Raw genomic sequence first — 24,652 nt, 5'->3', positions numbered from 1 at the left:
TATATAGAATATCCTAATTAATTCTATGAATATTTTAATTTAGGGGGTGTATTCAATTGAGAATTTGAGAGATTAATAGATTATAAATCTATGGATTTTTATGGAGTTTAATTGATTTGTAGAGATTCCATATAAAATTTTGATTCAATTCTCTCAAAATCTCATGGGGAGATGTGAGATTTGTGGATGCTTAAAATACACTACGAAATCTCTCTAATTCCCTCTAATTCTTCAACTTTCTCAAATTCTTTAAAATCAATTTCTAATTGAATACACCTAGAATGTTATAAACTTCTTTAAAATTCTAATTGAATACACCCGAACTTTTAAGAATTTTAATAAACTATCTTAAAATTCTAATTAAATACACTTTGAATTTCAGAGAATTACTTAAAATCCTGATTAAATACCCCTAGATTCATTAAAAGAATTAAAATCCCAATTGAATACACCCCCTTAAAAATATTTTGATTCCTAAATATTGAAAAAAACACTAAACCGACATTATGAAACTTATGGAACATTATGAAAGAATATGAAACACATAAAAGATTTTTTTTAATTACTTTAGCCGTTGGATTTAAATTTGGATTGTTATATTTTTGTTTTATTGTTGAATTTAATCATATTAAATCTTTGCCGGTTGGATTCTATGAAATTATAAATATAAAACTAAAAAAAATACACGTATATGGTGGGTCAGCCCTTTTAACTTACGGAGAATTTTAACCTAAATTTGTACTAAAATTAAGTTTTGGGTTAAAACTCATATTTAACCTCAAGATTGGAGCAAATTGGAGTAAGTTTAGAACTTAGAATTTGAGTTTTATTCCAAAAAATATAATAAAATCACGTTTTCCAATTCACAGATTTACAATTTGTTGCTGAACAATTTCGAATAATTAATTAGAAAATCCCACCGAATAATGTTTCTTTTTATAGTCCAACCTTTTGGTACCGAAAAAACTCATAGAAATCCTTAATTATTATTGTGTGATTCACAAACGTATCGTGTGAAATACGAGTTTAAAAATTTTCGATCACAATTGCCACCTGGGTAGTTAATCCCTCTACATAATGAAGAGTATAATAATGATGCCCCAAAAACGAAAAAGAAAAATTTTCCCACTCACCAAACAACAAATAAGAAAGAGTACAAAATAACAGAGAAAAAAAAAGAATAAATATTCCTAGTTGCTCTGGCCACTCGATTCTTCTTCAAAAATCCCAAATCCTCCATTCCAAATCCAACTTCTTATCCCATCGTATTCTGCTTCGTCGTGGAGTTTGAATCAATTGGGAGATGTCGATAAGGAGTATAATCCAGGACATGAAGTTCTCGCGGTCGCAGCGGGTGGTGCAGGACTCGGCTGCTCGGTCGGGCGGCCAGGCGGTGGGGGAGTCGTTGAAGCAGAGCTGCTGGGCTCAGATGCCTCAGGAGTTACTCAGAGAGGTTCTGGTCAGAATCGAGGCTTCCGAGGCCGCCTGGCCGCCGCGCAAGAGCGTCGTCGCCTGCGCCGGTGTCTGCCGGAGTTGGAGACACCTCACCAAGGAGATCGTCAAGGCTCCTGAACTCTCTGGAAAGTTGACCTTCCCCATCTCCGTCAAGCAGGTCTCTCTCTCTCTCTCTCTCTCTAGAAGAAAAGGAAATTTTTTTGATTGAGTTCTTTTTCTTCTCTAATTGTTTGAGTTTATGTCCAAAATTTACATTTGTTTGCATTTCTCATGGATTCTGGATGTATTACAATTGGGTTTCAGTGGAAATTGCATTGCTTGATTTGTTTGTGATGCTTCTGGAGTGTGACTGGAGTGAACTTTTTAGCATAATTCTTGGCCTTCCAGGCAAGTTTAGCCAAATCTTCAATCTTTGTAAAGTTTTTTGGAATTGGAAAGCAATTTTTCTTAACGGTTGTAGTGGCTAAAATTGCAAAATTTCAGTCTTTAGTAACCATGTAGTGTAAATTGGTTTAACAAGCGAGGGAAAGAGCCTAAGATCACGTGAATCACGTTCTGAATTCTTATTATGTCCGATTTTCGGGTTCGAAAATCTTTGGTTTACCAAAATTTTGATTCATTGTTCTCTACCTTTGAAATGGTCGTTGTACATATTTTCAATATCTGTTTTATCTGATTGCAGCCTGGTCCAAGGGATGATCTCGTGCAGTGCTTTATCAAACGGAACCGTTCCAACCAAACATATTATCTTTTTCTTGGTTTGACCCCTGGTGAGCATTTTTTAACCGAGAAGGGAAGTAATATTGTTTTGAGTTCATTTTGAATGACAGGTAAACTTTTCTTGTTTGTTTTTCGAAGATATGGGTTTTCCATATTTGCTCTAGTTTTTTTTTTTCAGTTAGGTCATGTAGGTATTGATTTCTCTCTTAAGAAATCGCTTTTGCTTTCTGTAAATAGTGGACCTGTCCTCTTTCGGTTTCATTTTTGAGCTATAAGTTTGTGTTAACTTTTCTTGTTTGTCTGGTGTCAATGGCAGCTCTAATTGACGAAGGCAAGTTCCTACTTGCTGCGCGAAAGTTTAAACGCCCCACCTGCACTGATTATGTTATCTCACTGTGTGCTGATGAAATGTCAAAGGGGAGCAGCAACTATGTTGGGAAACTGAGGTGTGCTGAAAGATGCATATGATGTAACCTGTTTTCTTGTTCACCATGAGCTTAAGTATTAACACACTTTTTCCCCCTCTCTTTGTGAAGATCAAACTTCTTGGGAACAAAGTTTACAATCTTTGATGGGCAGCCGAGTCATTCGGGAGCCAGGATTGCAAAAAGTCGCTCCACTAGGCTTGTCAATTTGAAACAAGTTTCCCCTAGAGTCCCTGCTGGCAACTATCCGGTGGCTCAAATTCAATATGAACTAAATATGTTGGGTTCCAGGTAAACCTTATGCTTGTAGGACAAGTTATAGAACCGTACTTTAGAAGTGAAATTATAAGAGTACATCTAGTATTCCATCGGCATAGGTGATGCTTTCATTCTTTTCTCTTATTCTCCGCAATCCTCACAACAACATTGTGAGCTGTGATCATAATTTGTTCAGTACACTTAGGTAAGGGTGCATTTTTATTTTAATACTGAGGAAATTATAAAGCTCACAGAGTTCTTGCAAGCAGGGGTCCGAGGAGAATGCAGTGTACCATGGATTCAATTCCATCCTCTTCAATTGAGCCTGGAGGAGTAGCCCCCACACAGGCAGAGTTTTCACATAACAATGCAGAATTATTTCCATCCCTCTCATTTAATCGATCGAAATCAAACCGTATGGAGAGTTTCCTGTCAGGGCCTTTGGCCAGACAGAAAGATGGGGTGCTGGTGTTAAGAAACAAGTCTCCTCGGTGGCACGAGCAACTCCAGTGTTGGTGTTTGAACTTTCATGGACGAGTAACAGTTGCTTCAGTGAAGAACTTTCAGTTGGTGGCTTCTCCGGAAAATGGACCCCCTGGGCCAGAACACGAGAAGATCATCCTCCAATTTGGAAAAGTGGGCAAGGATCAATTTACCATGGATTACCGGTATCCAATATCAGCGTTCCAGGCATTTTCAATCTGCCTCAGCAGCTTTGACACCAAGATTGCCTGTGAATAAAGGTATAGATTTAGTAATTTAAAAGATGAATCTTTCAGAGTCTGGTAATTAGTTTTGAACCTAAGTTAACCAACTATTATATACTTGAACACAACTCTTTCACCCGAGCGCCCGTAACACTTCCAGAATCCATACGGTTGTTTGTGCTTTGTTTGTAATGTTGATGGAGTCGGTTGGTCTTTAGGTGCCAATATCTGCTAAACGAGTATGATTGACCCTATCTTTTTCTCGTATTCTAGTAGCAGCTAGGTTTAAAGGTCACTTAGTGGGTTGAGTTCAATGAGGCCGTTCACTGAAGGTGTTCGTAGTGCTGGGGCATACAGCGTGCTCAGACGCTCCAGACCTTCTTGGATCATGATTTTGCCAAACCCCGGAGTTCTGGAATATAAAGGTGGAGAGCCTTGGTTCTTTATCACTCCACCATGTGCTGTAAATTTTACGTTTTGAATGTATATATTAGCTATTTTAACAAAACCCTGTTTTCCTGAAATTTGACCACATTTAATTTTATATGTATATTTTGTTTCGTCCAAGTAGGCTGTTCGATCCCCCGTTGCATTCAGAATTCTTATAACGAGTTGCTTTGCAAAGCTGCATCCATGGACGGTGGCTCTTCTGGCACTGTTCCAAACCTCGCCCGTTATGTCCTTTTGACAAGGAAGAGAAGAAGAAAAATTACAAACTTCAAAAATTTCAACATGGTATCAGAACCTTGGTTACGGGCTAGTGCAAGCCGAAAGTGCTTGTCACCAGGAAGTGTGGACTTGGAAACAAGCCTGGACTCTTAACATGGAGTCGGCATTTGAGTTCTTAAGAAGCACTTCTTGAAGGGATTGGAAACAAGTCTGTACTCCATTGGAACCGACCTCTGAGTTTCAATTGCCGATGTGTGGATCTCCATGTGAGTCACTAAATGGGGTTCCATATGTGGAGGCGTGTTAGCTATCCCACATCGGTGGGTTCAAAGAAAAATAATGAATTTAAATAGGATTACTCCACTCTAACTAATACCGAGATCTTTTGTCATAAAAATCACACATAAGACGGATTGGGTAGATGATAATTACTAAGTTGGGAGTAGTATCAGTGTCGTTAGAGTGGGGTCCCTTGAACCCATCGATAAAAAAATTCCAACAAACTTCATCGTCTTCTGTTTCTTATCAAAGAATCTACGCGTATTTCGACTGTGGTACTGATTGAACAGGTCTTTTGAGTTGTATGCTGCCCTTATTTTGCGAGTTTTCAGAACAGGGCTCTCTGAGTTGGTCAAACTCTGGAATTTGCAAAGTTTGTTTGCATGCCATTTGGTGCAGAGGTCGATACCAAACCTTGGCTCTTTGGTGTGCATTCTGTGTACAGCATACAACCGAGATTACTTACTGTTGCATGCCTAGGAGGCATTAGGGCCAGCCCCCATCCTAAGACGGCACCAGGTACAGACCGCAGGACATGGGTGACGTCTAATCCTCGTCGCTCCCCCCGCCTAATTGAAGCGTATTCTATATTTTTTAACCAGGTCAACTAACGCAAGCATCGTCACTACGGAGCTTTCTTATCGAGTGGGATAGCTTGGTGTCGACTGGTAATAAAATATAGTGCGATCCGATGCATTTTATAGGGATCCGAAAGCATGCGTTCGGACACCCCTACCCCATGTTTACCGTTTTCTCCCGCACTCCGCACTTCAAAAAGAAAAAAGAAAAAAATGGGTTAACAAGATACAACTTAAAACAAATTTGGTAGCCTAAAGTAGTAACATTTACCAGGGTGAATAAAAGCCTAAAAATTGCTCGAGGACCATAGTTTTTGGTACAATGTAACGCAGTGGTATACTGCTGTTCTGATTTGGATTATACAATTTTGCGTCGTTTCTGCAGATATACGTATAGCAGACAAGTTTAATATATACAAATACAACTATAAATTCTAATTGAAATTAAGCGGTTTGCAAGTGGATGACTGATTCCGAATTTGTAGGAATGGGCTCAGCAGCTTCTTCTTCAGTAGGTAGATCATCCGACTCCAGTTGTGGTTGATTAAGGCTCCGAACAAACTCAGAAAACGAAGGAAAATGTTCGGGTGAGAAGAAATCAGCTCCCATTCTCTGATATGTGAACAGGTTGATCACATTCTCTCCCAACAAATTCTTCTTTATCTGTTGAAAGCCTCCGCGAGCTCCCATAACTGATGAGTTTTGGCCAGCAATCTCAATCCCATGCTTTCTGCAAGCTGTTTTAATTTGTGACAGTAATAACTCGGGACTTGAAAGGGAGTCCCGTGGCTGATGTTCGTCTGATAGGTCCATTCCAGGCAATATAATTTTGCACGAGTTCCTCGCAAACATCTCAGCAACCGCTTGGTAACCATCTCTAGAGGATGTGTTGTAGAACCCAGAAGTCAGCTCAGAAGGGTGAGACTTTGTTTTATACCAAGAGTGCATTAGTGGAACTTTGCCACAAACTTCCACTTCAGTGTCACCGAAAGTTGACGAGGCAAGAGAGAGGAGGCGATCTCCGTGAGAAATGAGCTGGTTCGAGTACCAGGAGAGGAAGAAGTCACCATATGGAGACTCCCATGAACCGCCATTATCCTTGAAGAAGTTGTTTGCATTTGGTGACTGGTCATAGCTAGGAACATCATGAGGACCACCAAGACCCCACAGAGGGTTTCCGGCTGTTTCAGCATGTTGCTTAAGAATCCTTAGCATGTTTTCATCATAACACTGAAATTCTCCAACTCCGGGAGTTTTATTTTTGACCAGTCGGTGCTGAGAAGGATATCGAAGCTCACCATCTGGTCCTAAGCTCATTGAGATGCCCTGAAATTTAGCAATACAGGAAATTGACAATTTAGTACGCATACAAAACATATGATGACTAATGAAACGTGGAGTTTTCAAGTATCATGACTCCTTACCGTGATTGTGGAACCAAGGAAAGGTGCGAACGAAGATTTAAAGCTTTCGCAGAAGTCTTCATAAACTTGGATTGGAGTCTTTCCATTCAGAACAGGAAGTTCATCGACAGCAAGCGATAAACACTCTTTGTAGTGCTGCCCTGACCGGTCCTTAAAGAATAGACCAGGTTGGGACTCGCCAAGGCGAGATACCCACGCAGGGAGTGGGATCTTCAGTTGTTTAGACGCATGGAAGCAGAGCGAGACATGGAGCTTAAGGCCGGCTTTCTGAACCATCTCTGCAACGGCTAGGTAGCCTGACCACTCGTACTCCCCCATGGCTTCTTTCTCAACCGTTCCCCACCAGACCGGGAGCTCCACACCGTCCACCCCCAACAACTTCAGAGCCTTTAATCCAGCAGCAATCGCTCTAGCATGATTCACCGCGTTGCAGTCTGAAATTGTATCTAGAGGTAACCCAACAAATAATCTTACTCCATCATTCTGCAGAGTATAACACATCACAAAAAAATGAGTAAATTAAGTTACATAAATCAGGCCGGAAAATCAACAAATAGAACATTAAACTTCTAGGACTACATAATAAGTTAAATTAATGTTTTGGCCTTTTTATCCAAAATGGTTAGTGAGATTGACATAACTCGTCATTTTAATCATTGAGATTTAAAATCAATAGAAGTGGTTCCTAAGATGTTCACCGTCAATCATTTTGGCGATAGGTCTCCATTAATTGAGAATATTTTTGTCAAATTAACCTCTCCTTGAACTAGATTTTCTTTAATTTAACGGAATTTTTTTTCACAAAATGATCAAAATAATTGACGGTAGATAATATAAGGGACCAAAGTAAATAGTTACGACAATCTCATCACCATTTTGGCTAAAAAGTCTTTTGTTTTACTTGCTTCCAAACATGTTTTAACTGAAAGGCTTTTTAGTCGAAATGAATTTGCATACATCCTCATTTTGGTTATTAAGATTTGAAATCAATAAACGTAGTTTCTGACTTTGTTCACCTTTAATCATTTTGGTTACTCCAAGAAAAATCACTATTAAACGAGCGAGGATAAAAAGATAAAAATGATTGATGCTAAACAAAATCATAAATCACTTCTATAGGTTTCAAATCTTAGGGACTAAACTGAGGAGTTATTCAACTTCCAGATACCATTTTAGCTGAAATTCTAGTCTTCAAACCAACTAAGAAACTATAAAACATTAAATTATCATGCTAAGTATTGTAGGCAAATTCAAAACTTATCATGTTTCTTGAAAACCCCTTTATAATTTCATAAACTTGAGGTCAATTCTAATTTATATAATAAAAATTTGAAATTCAATCACTATTTTCCCATTTTTCTCCAATTTCTCAGAAACCAAACAAAAATCAAAGTTATATAACACAAAAAAAATTGAAGAAAAGAAAAAACCACTTACCGGTTTGGATCTTTTGGCAGGACCCGAAATTTTATCGGATCGGACTGGTGAATCGGATTGTACGGCCCTCACAGTAAACTGAAGCCTGGCGCTTTTCCAGCTCTTGCTCTGACCAAAACAGACGTTGGTCTTCAAATTTCCATTCAACTTAGAAAACCCAAGCTCCGTTCGCGCCAACTCCGCCTTTCTGACCACCGCCTGAGAGCCGCGAAACACCGAAACCTCCATTTCCCAAACACCCGATTCCCCCAAAGACTCAAAACTTTTCACAACCCGAAATCAACAGACTTAAAAAATCAACAACAAAGAAAAGAAGCAATTGAAAATTTGATTTTTGTGACTTTAATTTATGAAAATCCAGAAAGTTTGAGAGCTTCTGAATGCAGACGAATAAGGCGCTGACGAGTTTTGACAAGTTAAGGCCCCGATGCTGAGCTTTATACACACAAAAGAGGACCTCGTACGCGTCTTTTATTTTTGGAAAAAAATAAAAAATAAAACGAAAGGCCAATAAGACTCTACCACGTGTCGATCGCAAAGGTGGCTAAAGTAGTCCTGCGCTAAATTATTCGAATTTTTTTTTTCAAAAGAAGGGATAGAATATGGTTTGAAATTTGTTTTTTAATAATTTTTTTTCCTATAAATTTGACTGTTTATCCAAAATAGGATCAGGATCCTCTCCTAATCTAAGGATGAGAATCCTCATGATCAAGGGATGTGGGCTGTTGGATGAAAATTCAATGGTTATAATTATTATAACTTTAAAGGGATCCTCTGTTTGTAGCCGTTGGATTTTCATTCAACGACCCACATCCCTTGGTCATGAGGATCCTCATCCTTAGATTAGGAGAGGATCCTGGTCCTCCAAAATGATCACTTGTTATAACAGACAAGTGATCCCGAGGATCCGTGATTGTGATCGTTCGTCGTATATTGTGCGGTTAATTTTTGTTAAGTACTATTTATATTTAAGTTTGGATTTTAAATTTAAAATGATTTATGACTGCAGGATGTACGATGAAAGGTTACGATCACGGGATCTCCGGGATTCCCAGGAAAAGGATCTGGCGAGGATCCTGTTCCTGTTATAACTCATCACTTTGGTCCCTGATATTTAAATTCAATATAACTGTCCCATAATTTGTCCACCATAAATCTTTTTTGGCCCGCCGTGAAATATCTTTGTTACATATGGACCCAAATGATAAAAATAATACTTTCAATTTAATAAATAATGTGCCAAAATAATTTGACTGAGATTTTTATGAAATAAATATCTTTCAATTCTCATTTTTTAGTCATCTTATCATTATTTAACTGAGATTTTTACGAAATAAATAAAATGATTGATGATTAACAAATACATAGACCAATTATATTGATTTTAAATCTCAAAAACTAAAATGATCAATTATATTTCAATCAGGGCTATTTGGATAAGAAACCGATAAATTTTCGTTATCCAAATGATATTTTGGTGATGTCTTGTTAGGTTATTAATCATGCACCACATGCTTATCTATTTATATTATTCCAAAAACAAAATTATTTTTTGAATCATTCAAACCTTAAAATAGCGAGAAGCTTGAGTACAGGCGATGTATCTAGATACTGTTATTAAGAATTTGATGTTGTCAAAGTGCCAATCATTATATAAACAAATGTCAATAATGGTATATAAACTGGAATCCGGATCCTCGCCGGATCTTCTTTATGAAGATTTCGGATATGCGTGAATTATATATGTTCATCGTATATCGTGCGGTTAGAAATTATTTTAAATATTTTTATTTAAAATTAAATACAAACAGTACCTGACAAAAACTGACTGCACGATGTACGATAAACGGACACGATTTACAAATATTCAGGATCCTCATCAAAAGGATCCAGAGAGGATCCTATTGGTATAAACTGATATTATATATGCTATGTCTATGTCTGTGATACTTTGGTAGTACATAATGCAATGAAAAAAATGTAACGAATGCATGAGGCTAAAGAATGAGGATTAACATCACGAGCCGAAGAGAAAGCAAAGGTAAAGTTCAAGAACCGATTGCCTTTGGCAGTACAACCTACCAAATAGTTTTGACTTTGTAAATATTCTTTGTCATCGATTATTTAGAGTCACCTGTTTCATTTCTCAGTTATTTATCATTTGTTTCTTATATGACTAACTAGTCCAAAACTGTGAAAGATAAATTGAATATAAAACGTTATTTGTTATTAGAAAAATTACAGAAAATTAGTTGACAACATTATATTTAACCAAGAATTCTAGAATTGTGAGTTGAATAGATTTGGGTGGCGTGGAAAGAACGGAGGGAGTATTCATAGTCAAGTAGTCAGAGAGTGATGGAGGAGGAGGAGTAGGTGGATATGAGTTGGGCGGTGGTTTTGGTTTGCATGGAATATCAGGCAGCCACCTCAGTCCAATTTCCACCAATCACAAAACCCCCTTCTCTTCTCTTTTTATTTTTATTCAGAAAAGTAGTTCAATGATTTATATTTTGGCATATTGAAAGGAAGGAGGTTTGGATTGGTGTGGCAGCGCATGTGGTAAATAATTGAGGAAGCAAATATTGTTTGTGGTGCTGGTGACTCATGTCCAGGCCACACTGCTTCCTAATATATTTTCATGGACAAACTTGAGTTCCGATTTTTGATGCCTCAGTTTTTGTTTTGTTTTCTCTTTTTCTTATGAGATTGATCAATCGCCAACCATACGGGTCCAGCGATGAGAAGGATAACACTTTTCTTATCACTTATACAATACTATATATGTATAAGTTTTTTTGAGATTTACTCATCCGTGCACCTGAGTTGTGCACATAAATTGGATATTTAGTGTATTGGCAGCGTATCCTCACCATAGATAGATGGTGCATCATCATACGCAAATCAAGCACACACCGAAGTGCATATGTGAGATTTTTTGTAAGCTTTTTTTGCCGCTTGACGGTGTACACGTGACATAAAATACTACTATATAAAAGTATATTCATACCATAAAAACTGATCTCTCCCAGAGCCCACAACATTAGAGCCCTCAGATCTTGTGGCTGTGGATAAGAGGAGTTGGGATTGGACTAGGAATTAATAAATAATTAAGAGTAAAAAATTGATCTCTCCCAAAGCCCACAACATCAGAGCCCTCAGATCTTGTGGCTGTGCATAAGAGGAGTTGGGATTGGACTAGGAATTAATAAATAATTAAGAGTCAGCAGTGAGCATCTAGATTTTGTTCGTTTACACAAATACAGTCAGCACAAAGCAATTAATGCTTTCGATTGGAAGAGGATTCTATCATCTCTTATTCTCATCCCTTATTTTCCTTTCTTTCACATATTACTTTTTATCTTATTATTTTTATAAAAAAAGTAATATAAAATATTAATATGATTAAACCACAATCGTTCAAATAGGAAGGAAGAAAAAGAAAAAAAGATTAGAAGTGGAGAAAATCATTTTCCCTTTAAATTAGCAACTCAACTTGCAAAACTCTGACATGGCATCGTATCAGCCTCAGCCGCTTGTTCAGACGTGTTCAAAACGCTTAGGAGCCCTCTTGATTACCTTATATAACCAACTGCATTATCTAGGATGTCGAGTGTTGCCTTAAATTGAAGATTTATTCCGGAAAAACAAGGTCTAATCTTTATATTAAATCAATAGAAAATCAAGAAATAATTCATGTAATTATATATCAAAATATGCACATGAGTAACCAATGTTAAATGAATATAACATAATGGATTGGAAAAACCTAAAAATATGGTCGAGTCATGTGTAGTACACTATGTCCTTAAGACAAGTTTACATCACATTACAGTGCTTATGATTGATTGACGCTTGTCTCTCAAGATAGATAGCCAATTTTAGTAAATATAGGTATAATCCGTAATCGGAATCAGATTCCTTATTCTCATTCCAATTACGAGTTAGTAAACGCGCTATTAATGCTTTCAATTGGAGGAGGATTCTCTTATCTCCTATTCTCATCCCTTCTCCTCCCTTTCTCTCATTTATTGCTTTTTATCTTATTGTCTCTATAAAAAAATCAATATAAAATATCGATGTGATTAAACCGTAATCATTCAAATAGGAAAGAAAAAAAAAAAAGAGATATTAGGAGTGAAAGAAAATCCTCTTCCCTTTCAATTAGCAACTCAACTTGCAAAACTCTGACATGGCATCGTATCAGACTCAGCCACTTGTTCAGACGTGTACAAAACGCTTTGGAGCTCTCTTGATTACCTTATATAACCAACAGCATTATTTAGGATGTCGAGTGTTGCCTTAAATTGAAGATTCTTCCGGAAAAACAAGGTCTAATCTTTATATTAAATCAATAAACAGAAAATCAAGAAATAATTCATGTAATTATATATCAAAATATGCACATGAGTAACCAATGTTAAATGAACATAACATAATGAATTAGAAAAACCTAAAAATATGGTCAATGCATGTGTTGGACACTATGTCCTTAAGACAAGTTTACATTCTACTATGATGCTTATGGTTGATCGGCACTTGTCTCCCAATCACAAGACTCCATTAACCACAATTGTGTTAAAAATTCTCATATGGACTCAATGAGACTCTAATATTTAGTACATGAATATGTGCATGATTTAAATTTATTTAATGATTATATGAGGCTTCCCTATTTATAAAATTTGAGATACCTCTTTGGAAAACATGTGATCATTCATGAAGAGTCAAAAGTTACAATTCTTCATTTAAATAAACACATATTTTTGCCAAAAGACCTCAGTTTTAATTCAATTAACAAATTTAATATATAATAATAATATTATTAAATGAGAATTGTTATTGGCACTTCAAACTTTCTATAATTAGAAAGAAAAATACAATTGTGAAGAATATAGAATGAGATTTTTGGAGTGCTAATAACAGTTCCCTTAAAATTTCCAACACAAATCTCACGTGTGTTTATAAAGAGTTGGATTACTTCGTATATTGAAGAGTAGTTGCAAGGTTAAAACCTCCAACTTTTTACGAGATCTAAGATTTTAAGATATATAAATTAAGAGAACTTTAACGAAAAGCTTCCGGTACTGTTCACTTTAACGAAAAACTATATTTTTACACTAAAAAGTCAATTCTGGTAATATTAATTTTACCTTTTATTTTGTCCTTATTGTTAAAATTCAAAATTTTCAAGCATTTTTCATTAGTTTTCTATAAATCCATCTATGCCAGTGACTTGCCACAATCTTTTTAGCATAAGAAACTTGGTCTTTAATTAATCTCGTGCAGTTTCTTGGAGCTATATCCAATTTAGATTGCAGATGAATAAATAATAAAAAGGGTCAAAATTATTATCAGATTCAATGTTGGAAGTGTGAATCTCCAATCGCAGAAGAATAATGGACACTTGCATGAATACTCCGTATTACGAATTGGTTTTTATTGTTATAAGTTTGATTGTTTGATCTTCCTCTGTTCAGCCTGATACCGATGGAAAACTTGGAATTATTTCTCTAATTCCATCAAGAAAAAAGGGATACCAATTGCAATGTGACAAAATATTAAACGAAAAGAGGTCAAGAAAAGTAAGCTCTGAAATTTGACACGATTTTTACGCTGGATAAGGCATTGCCAATGTCAAAAACCGTTGGCAAATGTTGAACTTGTGCTTTTTCCTGGTCTGAATTATGGGAAGGATCTTTTCCGGATTCATTCCTCCTAATTCATCAAGTTCAGGGATTCGGGCTGTTGAAATTTGATCCAACAGCTAAAATTATTATGGGCTCATTTGAATGTGCTTTTAAAATGATTGAAAATGCTTTTAGAGAAAATATTTTAGAGTGGGCCCCTATTTGTAACTATTGGATCAAATTTCAATAGTTCGGATCCCTGTACTTGGTGGATTATCAGAAAGGGATCCGGAGATGATCCCTTTTCCTGAATTATGACCTGCACTACACTGCATGAATATTACAAGGTCCATGCAAATATGCAATGCAAGACTACATAATGTTCTTTTAAATTATGGCTAATACTATGTATATAAACAGTGATTCAAATACAGAAGTTAAGCCTATTCCGACAACTTTACATAAGACAGAATTTGATTTTTTGCACGTGATAGTGGAAAAATTGACAGATAAGTCACCCCTCGTATTCCTTCTTTCCTGCATGCATCATATTATGCCAACAAATTAATCGATTCATTAGCTTCTACCGTGTTTCCCTTGTTATTCAGTAGTGTGAGTAATCATTTTCTGTATTTCATGCAATTAGGGCAGTGATGACGTCTGGACCACTTAAGAGAACTATTTGATTTTTAGTTTTAGTTTTTAGTTTTTTTTTTTTTTTAAACTGAAATTTTGTTTGGTAATTTCTTTGAGTTTTAAGTTTTTAAAATTTGGTTTTGAGTTTTTTTATTTTTATTTTTTTATAACAAAAAAGTGAAAGTAGCTATCAACTAAGATTTCAATTTTCAAAAAAGTGAAAACTAAAAATGAAATGATTATTAAACGGCCTCATAATGTTTAAGTTTTTTTAATACAAGATCTAAACTATAAAAATGAGGAATCAAACGTATATGCAGAGGGAGAGCGTACTGTTTTAGTTGACTTTGTTAGACGTCTGTCTATTCTCCTTCAATTTGATGTACATCAATTTTACAACAGTATTGAATTAACATAATTACCTTCGTTCATTTTTACAGTAGGGTTTAATTTGGTTCGGCAAAACCTTGACGCATTGTAGTTACTTTGTTGAGCACGCCCACTTTAAAGGAACTCAACATGGTTCCTTCCTGGCTCGGACGAATCGGCAGCAATTGCAGCCTCGTGAATTGTCTCACCAAATGACAGAAAGTTGTTCTGAATGCCATTTTTCACTAACTGAACCAAGCTGAACCCTCATCGCTTTGAGTCTTTCCTTAAGGGCTTCGAGAGTACATGAATTTGTCCGGACGAGTGTTGCTTTCTCCCTGGAGCCCCGACTGCAGCTGGTTTTACCAATGGGCCAGACCAAGTTTGGACGGATTCTTCTGAGTATGAAAAGCTTGTGGAACTAGATGAAACATCCAGAGGATCAAAAGCCGGATCAATGTGATCTGATGAACCCAAAGGATAGCCAAATGTTCCGTCTTGGTGCGGAGGAGGAAACTTCTCACTCTTGGTCTTCACATTTGCATGTATGATTAGACGTCGCCTCTGCAATAGGACGACACATAAAGAATAACACTTAGCAAGTGCATTAGTGACTACACAGTCAAGGGTCACCACTCACCATCAGCTGCATTAGTAACTGAATATTGAACCAGGTGCATTGATTTTAATATGAAGTATGAAATCCGAAAGCGTGTCAAGAGTCTCAAAGACTTATCGATTATAACATATATGCACATCAGCAAAGATGGCATAAGAACAAAGTCAACGCGCCTACATCCAGCGACTCAACCGACAATGCTCAATACTTCATATAAATTCGTTACCCTTTTAAATCATCCCCTCACTAGGATCAGAAGCCTAAATCTTATTTGAAATCTCAAACAAACAATAGCCATATGCATTAACTACAACAGAATTAACTACCCCCACATGTTTAACGTTCAGAGGCCACCAACTTTAAAGGTTGGAGGAGGTTTAGCCATTTCAGTATATGGTATTGTTGACCCTAAAAATTACAAAACCTACGTGGCGCGCAGGCCGAGTAACTAGTAAGCTAACTACGTCCTTCGGTTGAATGCGGGGCGTGCCAACTCGTTGGCCGAGCTCGGCCGAGGAGTAAAATTTGTTGATGTCGCTTTGAGCGCGTCGTTGACTTCTCTATCTTGCGATTGCGACCGAGGAAGGAACACTCTCGGTCTCTGGGTTCCACAGCCTGAAGACAAGGCTGCTAATTCTACGGAGTTCACAAATCGTCGGAGCCCGATTCGGTCACTGTGATTATATTCGTAAGAGTATAAGCACGTCGAATCGAGACCAAACTATATGGGCACAGGTACTCGAACGTGATGTATGTCTTGATGGTAAACGTAGTTCGGCCGTCGGAATGCCGAACCCTGAAACCTACTTGCGAGTATCCAATCATAAAATAACTCGGCGTCCTGTACGCCGAGCAATGCAATTCGTAACACCTGACTATGCCGAAAAGGCTAGCAAGGTGACCTCTGCCAACAAAGGTTCGAGAACCCTTCTCGGCCGAGACTTAGATAGATAACCGGTCGACCTCGACGCAGTGCTGTTTATCCAAACTGAAGGTGCTTCTCGGTCGGCTGATTCTGCGGCAGTAGTGCTGTTTATCCAAACTGAAGACGCTCGCCGGGTGCTTCCACAGTGCTGTTTATCCAAACTGAAGGTGTGTCGGCAGGAAAAGAAAAGGAAAAATCTCAAGGTGTTTGAGAGGTTTTGCGCGGGGCAATTGTATGCTGATTTTGTGTCGTCCTTTTCCGTTGCATGATTTCTGGTATTTATAGTGCCCCATTCCTTGAAACCAATTTTGATTTGGATTGGGAGTCCTTGTCCCATTTCGACTCTAACTCGAACAAACCTACTCCCACTGGGATTCTGAATTTTCCTCTTTTCGGGACTCCATTCCTTGCGGGTCGAGCATCCTGGTTGCACCAGGACTTCCTCGACCCTTTTCTATTCACCCGGACTACTTGGGATAAGATTTGGCCAACCCTGCCAGCTTGCCCGGGAATTATTATTCGGCCCATAGTTTTTATCATCACCTTGGGCCGAGCACATCCTGCCGCTCGGCCCAACAATAATATTTTGGGCCCAAACAGGTATATAAGGTGTCAAGTGTTATTAGATCACCTCTTTAAATACCAATACAAGGCCTAACAATAATCCCATCAGCCACGAGAACTTAATCGGCACCAACTTGTTCCCTATTTCAATTAAGTTCTGTATCAAACTATGTCTCTAGCTAAAATGTCTGCCTATAAGGGTATATGGATGTACGTTTCCCATGAGAGTGTGGCATTATGTATAAGCTTATCTCCCCATGAGTCCCAGGGAAAAGCTAGATAGGTTGGGGGCACTGCCGCGCTATGCGCAAAAAGTGCCGTGTATGGACATCCTTATCCTCTTCTTCATCTAAACTCCTGCATAATGAATAAAGGCGGTGGCTACTGGCAACGGGTTATTTTAGGATAACATATATATACTTGTTGATAGAGACGGATGGGATACCATTGCATAAAGTTATTGACGCAAACTTAATTCAATTAAAAAAACGAATTTCCATGTTAATTATTAAACCCACAAAAGAAAATACTGTAGCTTAAAGAAGCAGATTAGATGCCAGACATCAAAATTGGCTTGACGTTCGGCATTGGCTTCTGGAGCAGGAATTTTCTCGCAGTTACAGGCACAAGATTCAAACTTTTGCATAAAAAGTACACAAGTATTTTTAATTTATTTATAATCTTCTAATGAATAAAAAAAGGTTACCAATTGAATGTGATAAATTATTAAACGAAAGGAGGTCAAGAAAAGTAAGCCCTGACATTTGACACGATTTTTACGTTGGATAAGGCATTGCCAATGTCAAAAACTGTTGGCAAATGTTGAACTAGTGCTTTTTCCATGGTCTGAATTATGACCTGCATTGTACTGCATGAATATTAAAGGTCCATGCAAACAGAGGTTCTTTTAAATTATGGATAATACCATGTATATAAACAATGAGTCAAATCCAAAGTTAAGCGTATTCCGAAAACTTTATATAAGATAAAGTTTGATTTTTTGAGCGTGATAGCAAAAAAGTAAGTCACCCGTCTTTTACCCTTTTCTTTGCATTCATCATTTTATGCCAACAAATTAATTGATTCATTAGCTTCTACAGTGTTTCCCTTGTTATTCAGTAGTGAGAGTAATCATTTTCTGTATTTCAATCAATTAGGGCAGTGATGACGTCTGGACCACTTAAGATAACTATTTTATCTTTAGTTTTAGTTTTTACTTTTTTTTTTTTAAAATTGAAAATTTATTTGGTAATTTCTTTTAGTTTTAAGTTTTTAATATTTGGCTCTGAGTTTTCATTTTTTAAACAGAAAAAATAAAAGTAGTTATTAAACAAGATTTTAATTTTCAAAAAAAATGAAAACTAAAAATGAAATGATTATCAAACGGCCTAATAACGTTTAAGTATTTTTAATACAAAATCTAAACTATAAAAATGAGGATTCAAACGTACATGCGGAGGGAGAACGTATTGTTTTAGTTGATTTGGCTAGACATCAGTCTATTCTCCTTCAATTTGATGTACATCAATTTTACGACAGTATTGAATTCACATAATTACCTTCATTCATTTTTACAGTAGGGTTTGATTTGGTTTGGCAAAACCTTGACACATTGTAGTTGCTTTGTTGAGCATGCCCACTTTAAAGGAACTCAACATGTTTCCTCCCTGGCTCGGAAGAATCGGCAGAAATTGCAGCCTCATGAATTGTCTCACCAAATGACAGAAAGTTGTTCTGAATGCCATTTGTTACTAACTGAACCAAGCTGAACCCTCATTGCTTTGGGTCTTTCCTTAAGGGCTTCGAGAGCACATGAATTTGTCCGGACGAGTGTTGCTTTCTCCTTGGAGCCCCGACTGCAGCTGGTTTTACCAATGGGCCAGACCAAGTTTGGACGGATTCTTTTGAATATGAAAAGCTTGTGGAACTAAATGAAACATCCAGAGGATCAAAAGCAGGATCAATGTGATCAAAAGCAGGATCAAAATCAGTCATCGACTCATTTCTTCTATGCAGAGCAGGGGAGGGGAAGGGTAAAGGGAAAAACCCTAATGAATTGGGGAAGGAATGGGGGGTGTGTGGACTGTGGGGGAAAGAAGAGGAGATGGGGAAGGAAGAGGACTGGCGTTCGGCCATTTTGAGACAAAAGTGGAGGATGGCAAAGCAATGACTTGGACTACAGCCCAGTCTTAAACCCTTTTCTATTTTGACTTTGGATCTAGCTGATAAAACAAAGAAGGCTTAGGGCTCCCACTTCAAATAAATAAAAAAAAGTTGGGACATGTTAGAAAAAGCAAAGAAATGGAAAGGGTGGAACTCTGGCCCCTTGACACATGGACAAAAATTAAAGTCACCTCCTACTATTCTCCTCGATTGGAAACTTGGGAGGGACTCATGATATGTACTACGCTTGGGGAATCAGAAGTTCCATGATTATTTTGTGACTTGAGTTTTACAAGTTTCCATCGAGAACCTTTTCTCATTTGGAAACTTGGAGTAGTACTGTTTGTACCATACTTTATCAATTTCAAAATTATTGAGCACCAGCAACTCCATACGTCCTGAGATTTATTGAAGAATTCCTATTAAGGCACATCTGCAGAAACATAAGAGTTTCTCTCCAACCAAGAGGTTAATCATAACGCGACACGTGTCAACATAAGAATAAAGTTTTTAGAGTCTCACATCGCTTGTAGACAGACGCAGAGGACTCTCCCTAACTATAAAAGGAAATCATTCTCTCACAATTAGGAAGTAATGTCATTATTGTACTTAAATTTGTCATTGGAATTGACTAATGGTGATTATGTTTGAACTTATGTATCTGGTAAACTCTTCAATATTAATGAGAACTTATCTACCTTCGTGGATGTAGTCCAACTTAAGGTAAACTACGTATATCTTGTGTTTGCTTCCTAATCTCTACCTCTGTACATATTATCCTCACTAAGTAACTAGAATAACTTTGCGAATGTTACAAACTTAATATTTTACGTTGTTCCAAAGTCTTATTGTTTTGCGCATCAACAGATCCTATACCGTTTACCCTACCCTCTTCAGCACTAGAGCTAATTCGTGAGGATTAATATAATATAACATCTTATAAAATTTCTGGACGAATTTATTCTTGAACTATGCAAAACAATGAGATTTTTATTCCGCAACGCTAAATTTGGGGACTAGTGTTAACCAAAAATCCAGTGCCAAAGCCTTCCTCCAAAATCACCTTTTGAAATTTTCACCACAAACACTCCTCTCTCTCTCTCTCTCTCTCGGTTGAATTGGTTGGTTCATTTCTCAAAAGGATATCCAGACAAGTGACGGTTTGGATCATAAATCTTCGTTGAAGAATGAGGTTCAACATTCTTTCTTTCGCTTCCGTTACAACCTTACTCATATTCACCACTTAAGCCAACAACAAAGGCTCAAATAAGCCCTTAACATTATGTCAACTAACACTTCAGTCTTCAATTCAAGTCCCCTAGTAGATCGTAAAGGTTTGAAATCCTCAATCCGAGTTTGAACTCGCACAAATACACTTTTTGGAGTGATTGTCTCTGTTTTGGTGTACCATTTGATCCTAACGCCAACAGTACACTGTCGTCTAATGTGTGGTCGATAAAGAGAGATTAGTTTGTCATCAATGTGTGATGAGATATGTTCTATATAAAATAAAAAAACAGTATTATACCGTATTGATTCAAAAATTTGGTAAACTAACAAATAGGATTTAATTCAAAATTTAGAAAATTAAGCTTAAAAATTGAAGCACAAAAAAAGAAAAAAAAAAAAAGCGCAAATCCTCTCATTTATGTGATTTAGAAGCTAAGAAGTCTGAAGTTTTGATGTGCACTCCATATTTAGTTGAGCTTTGGTCGTCACGGCAGACACCAACACCAAACAAACACCAAACGACGTCGTCGTGTGGGTCCCCATCAGCCAACCCATCCTACTGAAAAACAAAACGATAGAGAGTGATGCCTCCCATCCGTCCACACCTCCGCCTGCGTTATCAAATCCTCGGAGAACAGTCTCCAAGCTGGAAGACAATGGGCACCATTGCTGGCGTTATCCTCCTCACAACAACTCCATTGATAAGACCTTGAGGACTCGTCGGGCGTTTCCCTAATCTTCACTTGCCCTTCTTCCAAGTTTTCACATTGCAGAACCACCGCCAACACAGCCACGGACGCCGCGCCTTTCCAAGTCTCCGCCGCAGCATCGTCGCCGTTAATCTCACTCTATTTTGAACATTTTCCTCAATAATATCTGTTCAAGGTTGTGAATTTCCAACATTTATCTATTTATCTATGGTAATTGTTTGACGGGTCGGAGCCAGATGAAGAGAAGGAGGTAACTTCTTCTGGGAATGTGGGAGCCGATGACCTTCTGATTGTGGGGCCGGGTGTCCTTGGGCGCTTGGTGGCACAACAATGGCGGGAGGTACTGGTCTTACTATGCTGCTCTATCTGTACGTAGGAGCATCCTGGGTGTCAAATACATGGGCAAACTGTGACAGTTGATCACCATGAGGAGTTGAGTGAGGAGGGTATCAATCCATGTTTAAAGGGGACCAAAACGACCCACAAGTTTCCTTTGTCATCTTTTGTGCTCCACCATCAAGAACCTCAGACTACTCTGCTGATGCTAGGTGAGTAATTTTTCCGGCGTAGTCGTCACATTGTATTACCAATCTGCTCGTTTTACAAGTGTATCTGTTTGTTAACACCATACCCTGAGTCCCCGACATATTAACCCGCGTGACAGTGTGACTGTCTTACTACAAACATTCTCATGGAAGTGATGCTTGGGTAGTGAGTGTTTCATGTTTGTTAATTATTTACTAAGTATTATTTATTTATGATAGAATAAGTTGTAAATTGTAATGCTTGCTGGCAATGGTTTATTTATTTTTGCTGCAAGTGATATGTATTTGGTTTGGACTTATTTTTAAATAAGCAGAATGGCTGCATTGAACTGGAATGTTGAAGGTTCGTTTTTGTTTACATCAAGCTCTGCACCGTATGATTGCAACGACAATGGTTCATGTGATGAGGTAGACACTTATTTCTGCTTGTGGTACCAAGTTGCTGTAGCGTTATTCTGTAAACTTGTTTGATTTCATAGTCATGTGGGAGTTGGACTTTGGAGTGATTCGTTTTGTCATATTGGTCATATTCCTCTCTGCAGGACACTCCAGTAGTGCCAATAGGGAGGAGCCCCAGGACCGATGTCCTTCTTAACGCAGAAGAAGTTGTGCTGGAGTTTGGCGGTGTAGTTCTTAGATTGGCGGCGCTTTATATATCCTTTATGAAAGTCAAACTCTGAAAGATTATTTGTACCATAGGGGAAAACATTCAGGGATTTGGGTGATCTTGGTATTTTTTATATTTCAAAGTGTCCTTAATTATGCCTACAAATCAGATAGAGGTGCACATGTTTATTGGTTAAAGAAGGGGATTGTAGAAGCTCGTCCAGATCACGTCCTGAATCTTATACATTACGAGGTGACGGAATCATCCTACTGTACTTGTGTATCTGAAAAGTGAAAAGTTATTTAATATAGTTCTATCAATATGCATTACTTTCTCTTTTATCATTACTTTCTCTTTTCAATTTTGTTACTTAAAAGTCACTTACATTTGGCTTTTCCTTTTCTCTTTAAATTTCAAATCACGCTTTAGATGGTTACGCTTTGTCACGGTCAGTAATATACTTCCTGTTTCATTGAATTGTCAGGATGCAGCTTCCCTCTCTGTTGCAATCTTGAAGAAGAGATTACGTAACCGGTTCCTCTTGGGTTGTGACAATCATCCATTGTCCAGGTCCTAATCTGAACATTGCATCCTTCAACATTATTGAATTGCATTGACTATATTAACTGTTGCCGGTTTTCTGTGTGTACTTGTATGTAGGGCTACAATCAATTCACGTTGGTACATTATATTCTGTATATGATTAAACTGCTAATCCAATGGTTGAATCAAACGTAAAACTGGCAAGTTTTACACTGATGTCTTTTGATCATCCTATACTCACATGCAAAGCATCCAGTTGCGTGTGCGCGCACACACAATTACACTGCTAAATTACAATTCATACTCAGATCTTATAGTCATTTTGTTATTTCCTTCTTAATTATCCCCGTGAACTAGTGACACGAGTGTTTGTGGCCCTGCCAATATCTTTGCAGGCAAGAAGTGATGGACTTGGTTACTAAAAGTGGCAAATTTTCAGAAACGTTTGAGGCCTTTACAGGTAAGCTTCCTGCTAATATTCCATGTAGATATTTAAAGGGAATTCTGGTTTTACGATATTTTGATATCCACCTCACACCAATTGATGCTGTTTGTGCAGGGACCAATGATCCCTTGGGTAAGAGATTAAACAACTCAAAAACTCGCGAGGAAATAGGGTGGGAGCCAAAATACCCCAGTTTCTCTCACTTCCTTGAGAGTTTATGAATTACTGCTAGCATCCATCTGCATTGTTGGGGTTGGATTTAGCAGTGGGAACCATTGGTTTAAGGCGCTCAAGGAGCATTCGCCATGTGTAGAAAAAGGTATGTAGGCTAAAAATTATATTTGTTATTTGTCTAACACCATGGAGCTGCCAAAGGTCTTGCATTTTCGTGTCTACTTTGGATATACTCGGTACAGCGGGATCACTTATGTAGAGAACGTACAATTCTTACTGTCTTCAATCAGAATTATCCGACCATCGAAGCTGTGTATCTCTGTACAGGTAGCTGAGATATATGCAATAGGTCCCAAGTTCTGTGTGGGACTTGACTCTATACGTATGATGTATCACCCCTCATGTATCTAAATTTTTTCTTCTCAATTTTTGCACGAATACTCACATGGTTGTTTGCGATTCCACTCGCTCCCAACCTGTCATGCACGAGTGAGCGACTGTCCCAAACACTGCTCGCATTTCAAAGCGTTTACTTCATCTTGTATAGGTGACGGTTTAAATCAGCATAATAATACAATAGTTTAAGACATTAATAATGTTTAATTATTGGGATTAGTGTAACAAGCAAGTTAATTTTGTGCTTCTCTGATTTAGGTTCAGACATGATCCCTTCTTCACGGTCTGTGTTTTCTTTCCACTTTTTTTGTTATTTGGTTTAAAAAGGTTGCTCTTTATAATGTTGAAAATATTGGCGATATAGATACTACTTCTACAACAAATCACATAAAATTAATATTAGTATGTCACAATTTTGTTACCACAAATTATTAAATAAAATAAACGAAATAAGATAAAATACTTGTCTTTTGTAGGTAGAAAACGCTCTTTGTCGATACTTGATTAGAACAAGATTTTAGGTTGTTCACTGTCCTTAAGGTCAGATCTCGCCCCTCCAACACAATGTCTCGGTGTAGAGTGCCTTAACCTCCAGGATACAACATCCCTTAATCCTCATAAGCATACACTTGCAATACTTGGATCGAATGAACTATTTGATTCTTTCCTTTGGTATTGCTTGGAGCCAAAATAATATTTTGGGCCGAGCTTAGAGTCGTTCTCAGCCCAGTAGTATTCATCTAAAATCTTGTCATGGGCCGTCCAGTCGAGGTTGGCCGAATCCTATTACAAGAGGATTAGTTTAGATAAGGGTGAGGTAGTTGAACCCTAGTGCAAGAAGGAATTTTAAAGCTGATGATGCTTGGGATTAGAGGATGAATCTGGTTCGTTAAGGGGCTTGGTTCAAAGTTCTATAAGGATTAGGATTAGCCGAGACCTGATCAGATTGGGTTGAGGAGTTCTAATCCTAGTAAAGTTCTAGTTTGGCCATGAGGGGGTTCACTACTATAAATAGAGAGGAGAGTGCATCATTCAAAGCCCCTTCAAATCAACACACAAATTGCATTGTGCAAAGCTTCTCAACAACCTTGAGATTTTCCTCTTCCCCTTTCTTTTTGCCAACACATCTTCAGTTTTGATAAAT

At 37.6% G+C, this 24,652-nt stretch overlaps 2 protein-coding genes and 1 pseudogene across 4 annotated transcripts; 2 read left to right on the top strand and 1 right to left on the bottom strand.

Moving 5' to 3' along the window:
* Positions 1–1,079: 1,079 nt before the first annotated feature.
* On the top strand, positions 1,080–4,609 carry LOC137731603 (tubby-like F-box protein 3). 2 transcript variants are annotated; one of them, XR_011068275.2, is made up of 7 exons: positions 1,080–1,612; positions 2,138–2,225; positions 2,492–2,621; positions 2,712–2,891; positions 3,128–3,601; positions 3,839–3,990; positions 4,137–4,609. XR_011068275.2 is itself a non-coding variant. In XM_068470759.2 (6 exons), exons 1-5 carry the CDS (start codon positions 1,304–1,306, stop codon positions 3,597–3,599), a joined length of 1,179 nt encoding a protein of 392 aa, XP_068326860.2. In that variant the 5' UTR covers positions 1,080–1,303; the 3' UTR covers positions 3,600–3,601; positions 3,839–4,132. The 2 variants fall into 2 exon arrangements, 1 of the variants encoding a protein (XP_068326860.2); XM_068470759.2 differs by lacking the exon at positions 4,137–4,609 and having other exon boundaries at positions 3,839–4,132.
* Positions 4,610–5,334: 725 nt separating this feature from the next.
* Positions 5,335–8,544, bottom strand: LOC137731602 (inactive beta-amylase 9). Its single transcript, XM_068470758.2, has 3 exons — positions 7,953–8,544; positions 6,516–6,998; positions 5,335–6,417 (listed from the first exon to the last, which is right to left on the bottom strand). The coding sequence occupies exons 1-3, from the start codon at positions 8,178–8,180 to the stop codon at positions 5,536–5,538; spliced, it is 1,593 nt and encodes a 530-aa protein (XP_068326859.2). The 5' UTR covers positions 8,181–8,544; the 3' UTR covers positions 5,335–5,535.
* Positions 8,545–21,012: 12,468 nt separating this feature from the next.
* LOC137732674 (uncharacterized) lies at positions 21,013–23,538 on the top strand (annotated as a pseudogene). The gene is made up of 8 exons (XR_015957461.1): positions 21,013–21,138; positions 21,175–21,346; positions 21,658–21,751; positions 21,886–21,997; positions 22,114–22,202; positions 22,435–22,520; positions 22,889–22,953; positions 23,053–23,538. The product of XR_015957461.1 is annotated as an uncharacterized LOC137732674 (transcript).
* Positions 23,539–24,652: the final 1,114 nt, after the last annotated feature.

The sequence above is a fragment of the Pyrus communis genome, chromosome 16 (assembly GCF_041283825.1).
Source record: "Pyrus communis isolate YQ-2024b chromosome 16, ASM4128382v1, whole genome shotgun sequence".
Classification (NCBI taxonomy): domain Eukaryota; kingdom Viridiplantae; phylum Streptophyta; class Magnoliopsida; order Rosales; family Rosaceae; genus Pyrus; species Pyrus communis.
This window is presented reverse-complemented; position numbering and strand designations above follow the sequence as displayed.

Bases quoted from the DNA above. Each gene is read 5' to 3' on its own strand.
- LOC137731603 (XM_068470759.2), top strand. From the start codon at position 1,304: ATGTCGATAAGGAGTATAATCCAGGACATGAAGTTCTCGCGGTCGCAG. The intron at 1,613-2,137 runs GTCTCTCTCTCT...ATCTGATTGCAG, and splicing joins TCCCCATCTCCGTCAAGCAG to CCTGGTCCAAGGGATGATCT. The intron at 2,226-2,491 runs GTGAGCATTTTT...TGTCAATGGCAG, and splicing joins TTTTCTTGGTTTGACCCCTG to CTCTAATTGACGAAGGCAAG.
- LOC137731602 (XM_068470758.2), bottom strand. From the start codon at position 8,180: ATGGAGGTTTCGGTGTTTCGCGGCTCTCAGGCGGTGGTCAGAAAGGCG. The intron at 6,999-7,952 runs GTAAGTGGTTTT...TATACTCTGCAG, and splicing joins CTGCCAAAAGATCCAAACCG to AATGATGGAGTAAGATTATT. The intron at 6,418-6,515 runs GTAAGGAGTCAT...GCTAAATTTCAG, and splicing joins TCCTTGGTTCCACAATCACG to GGCATCTCAATGAGCTTAGG.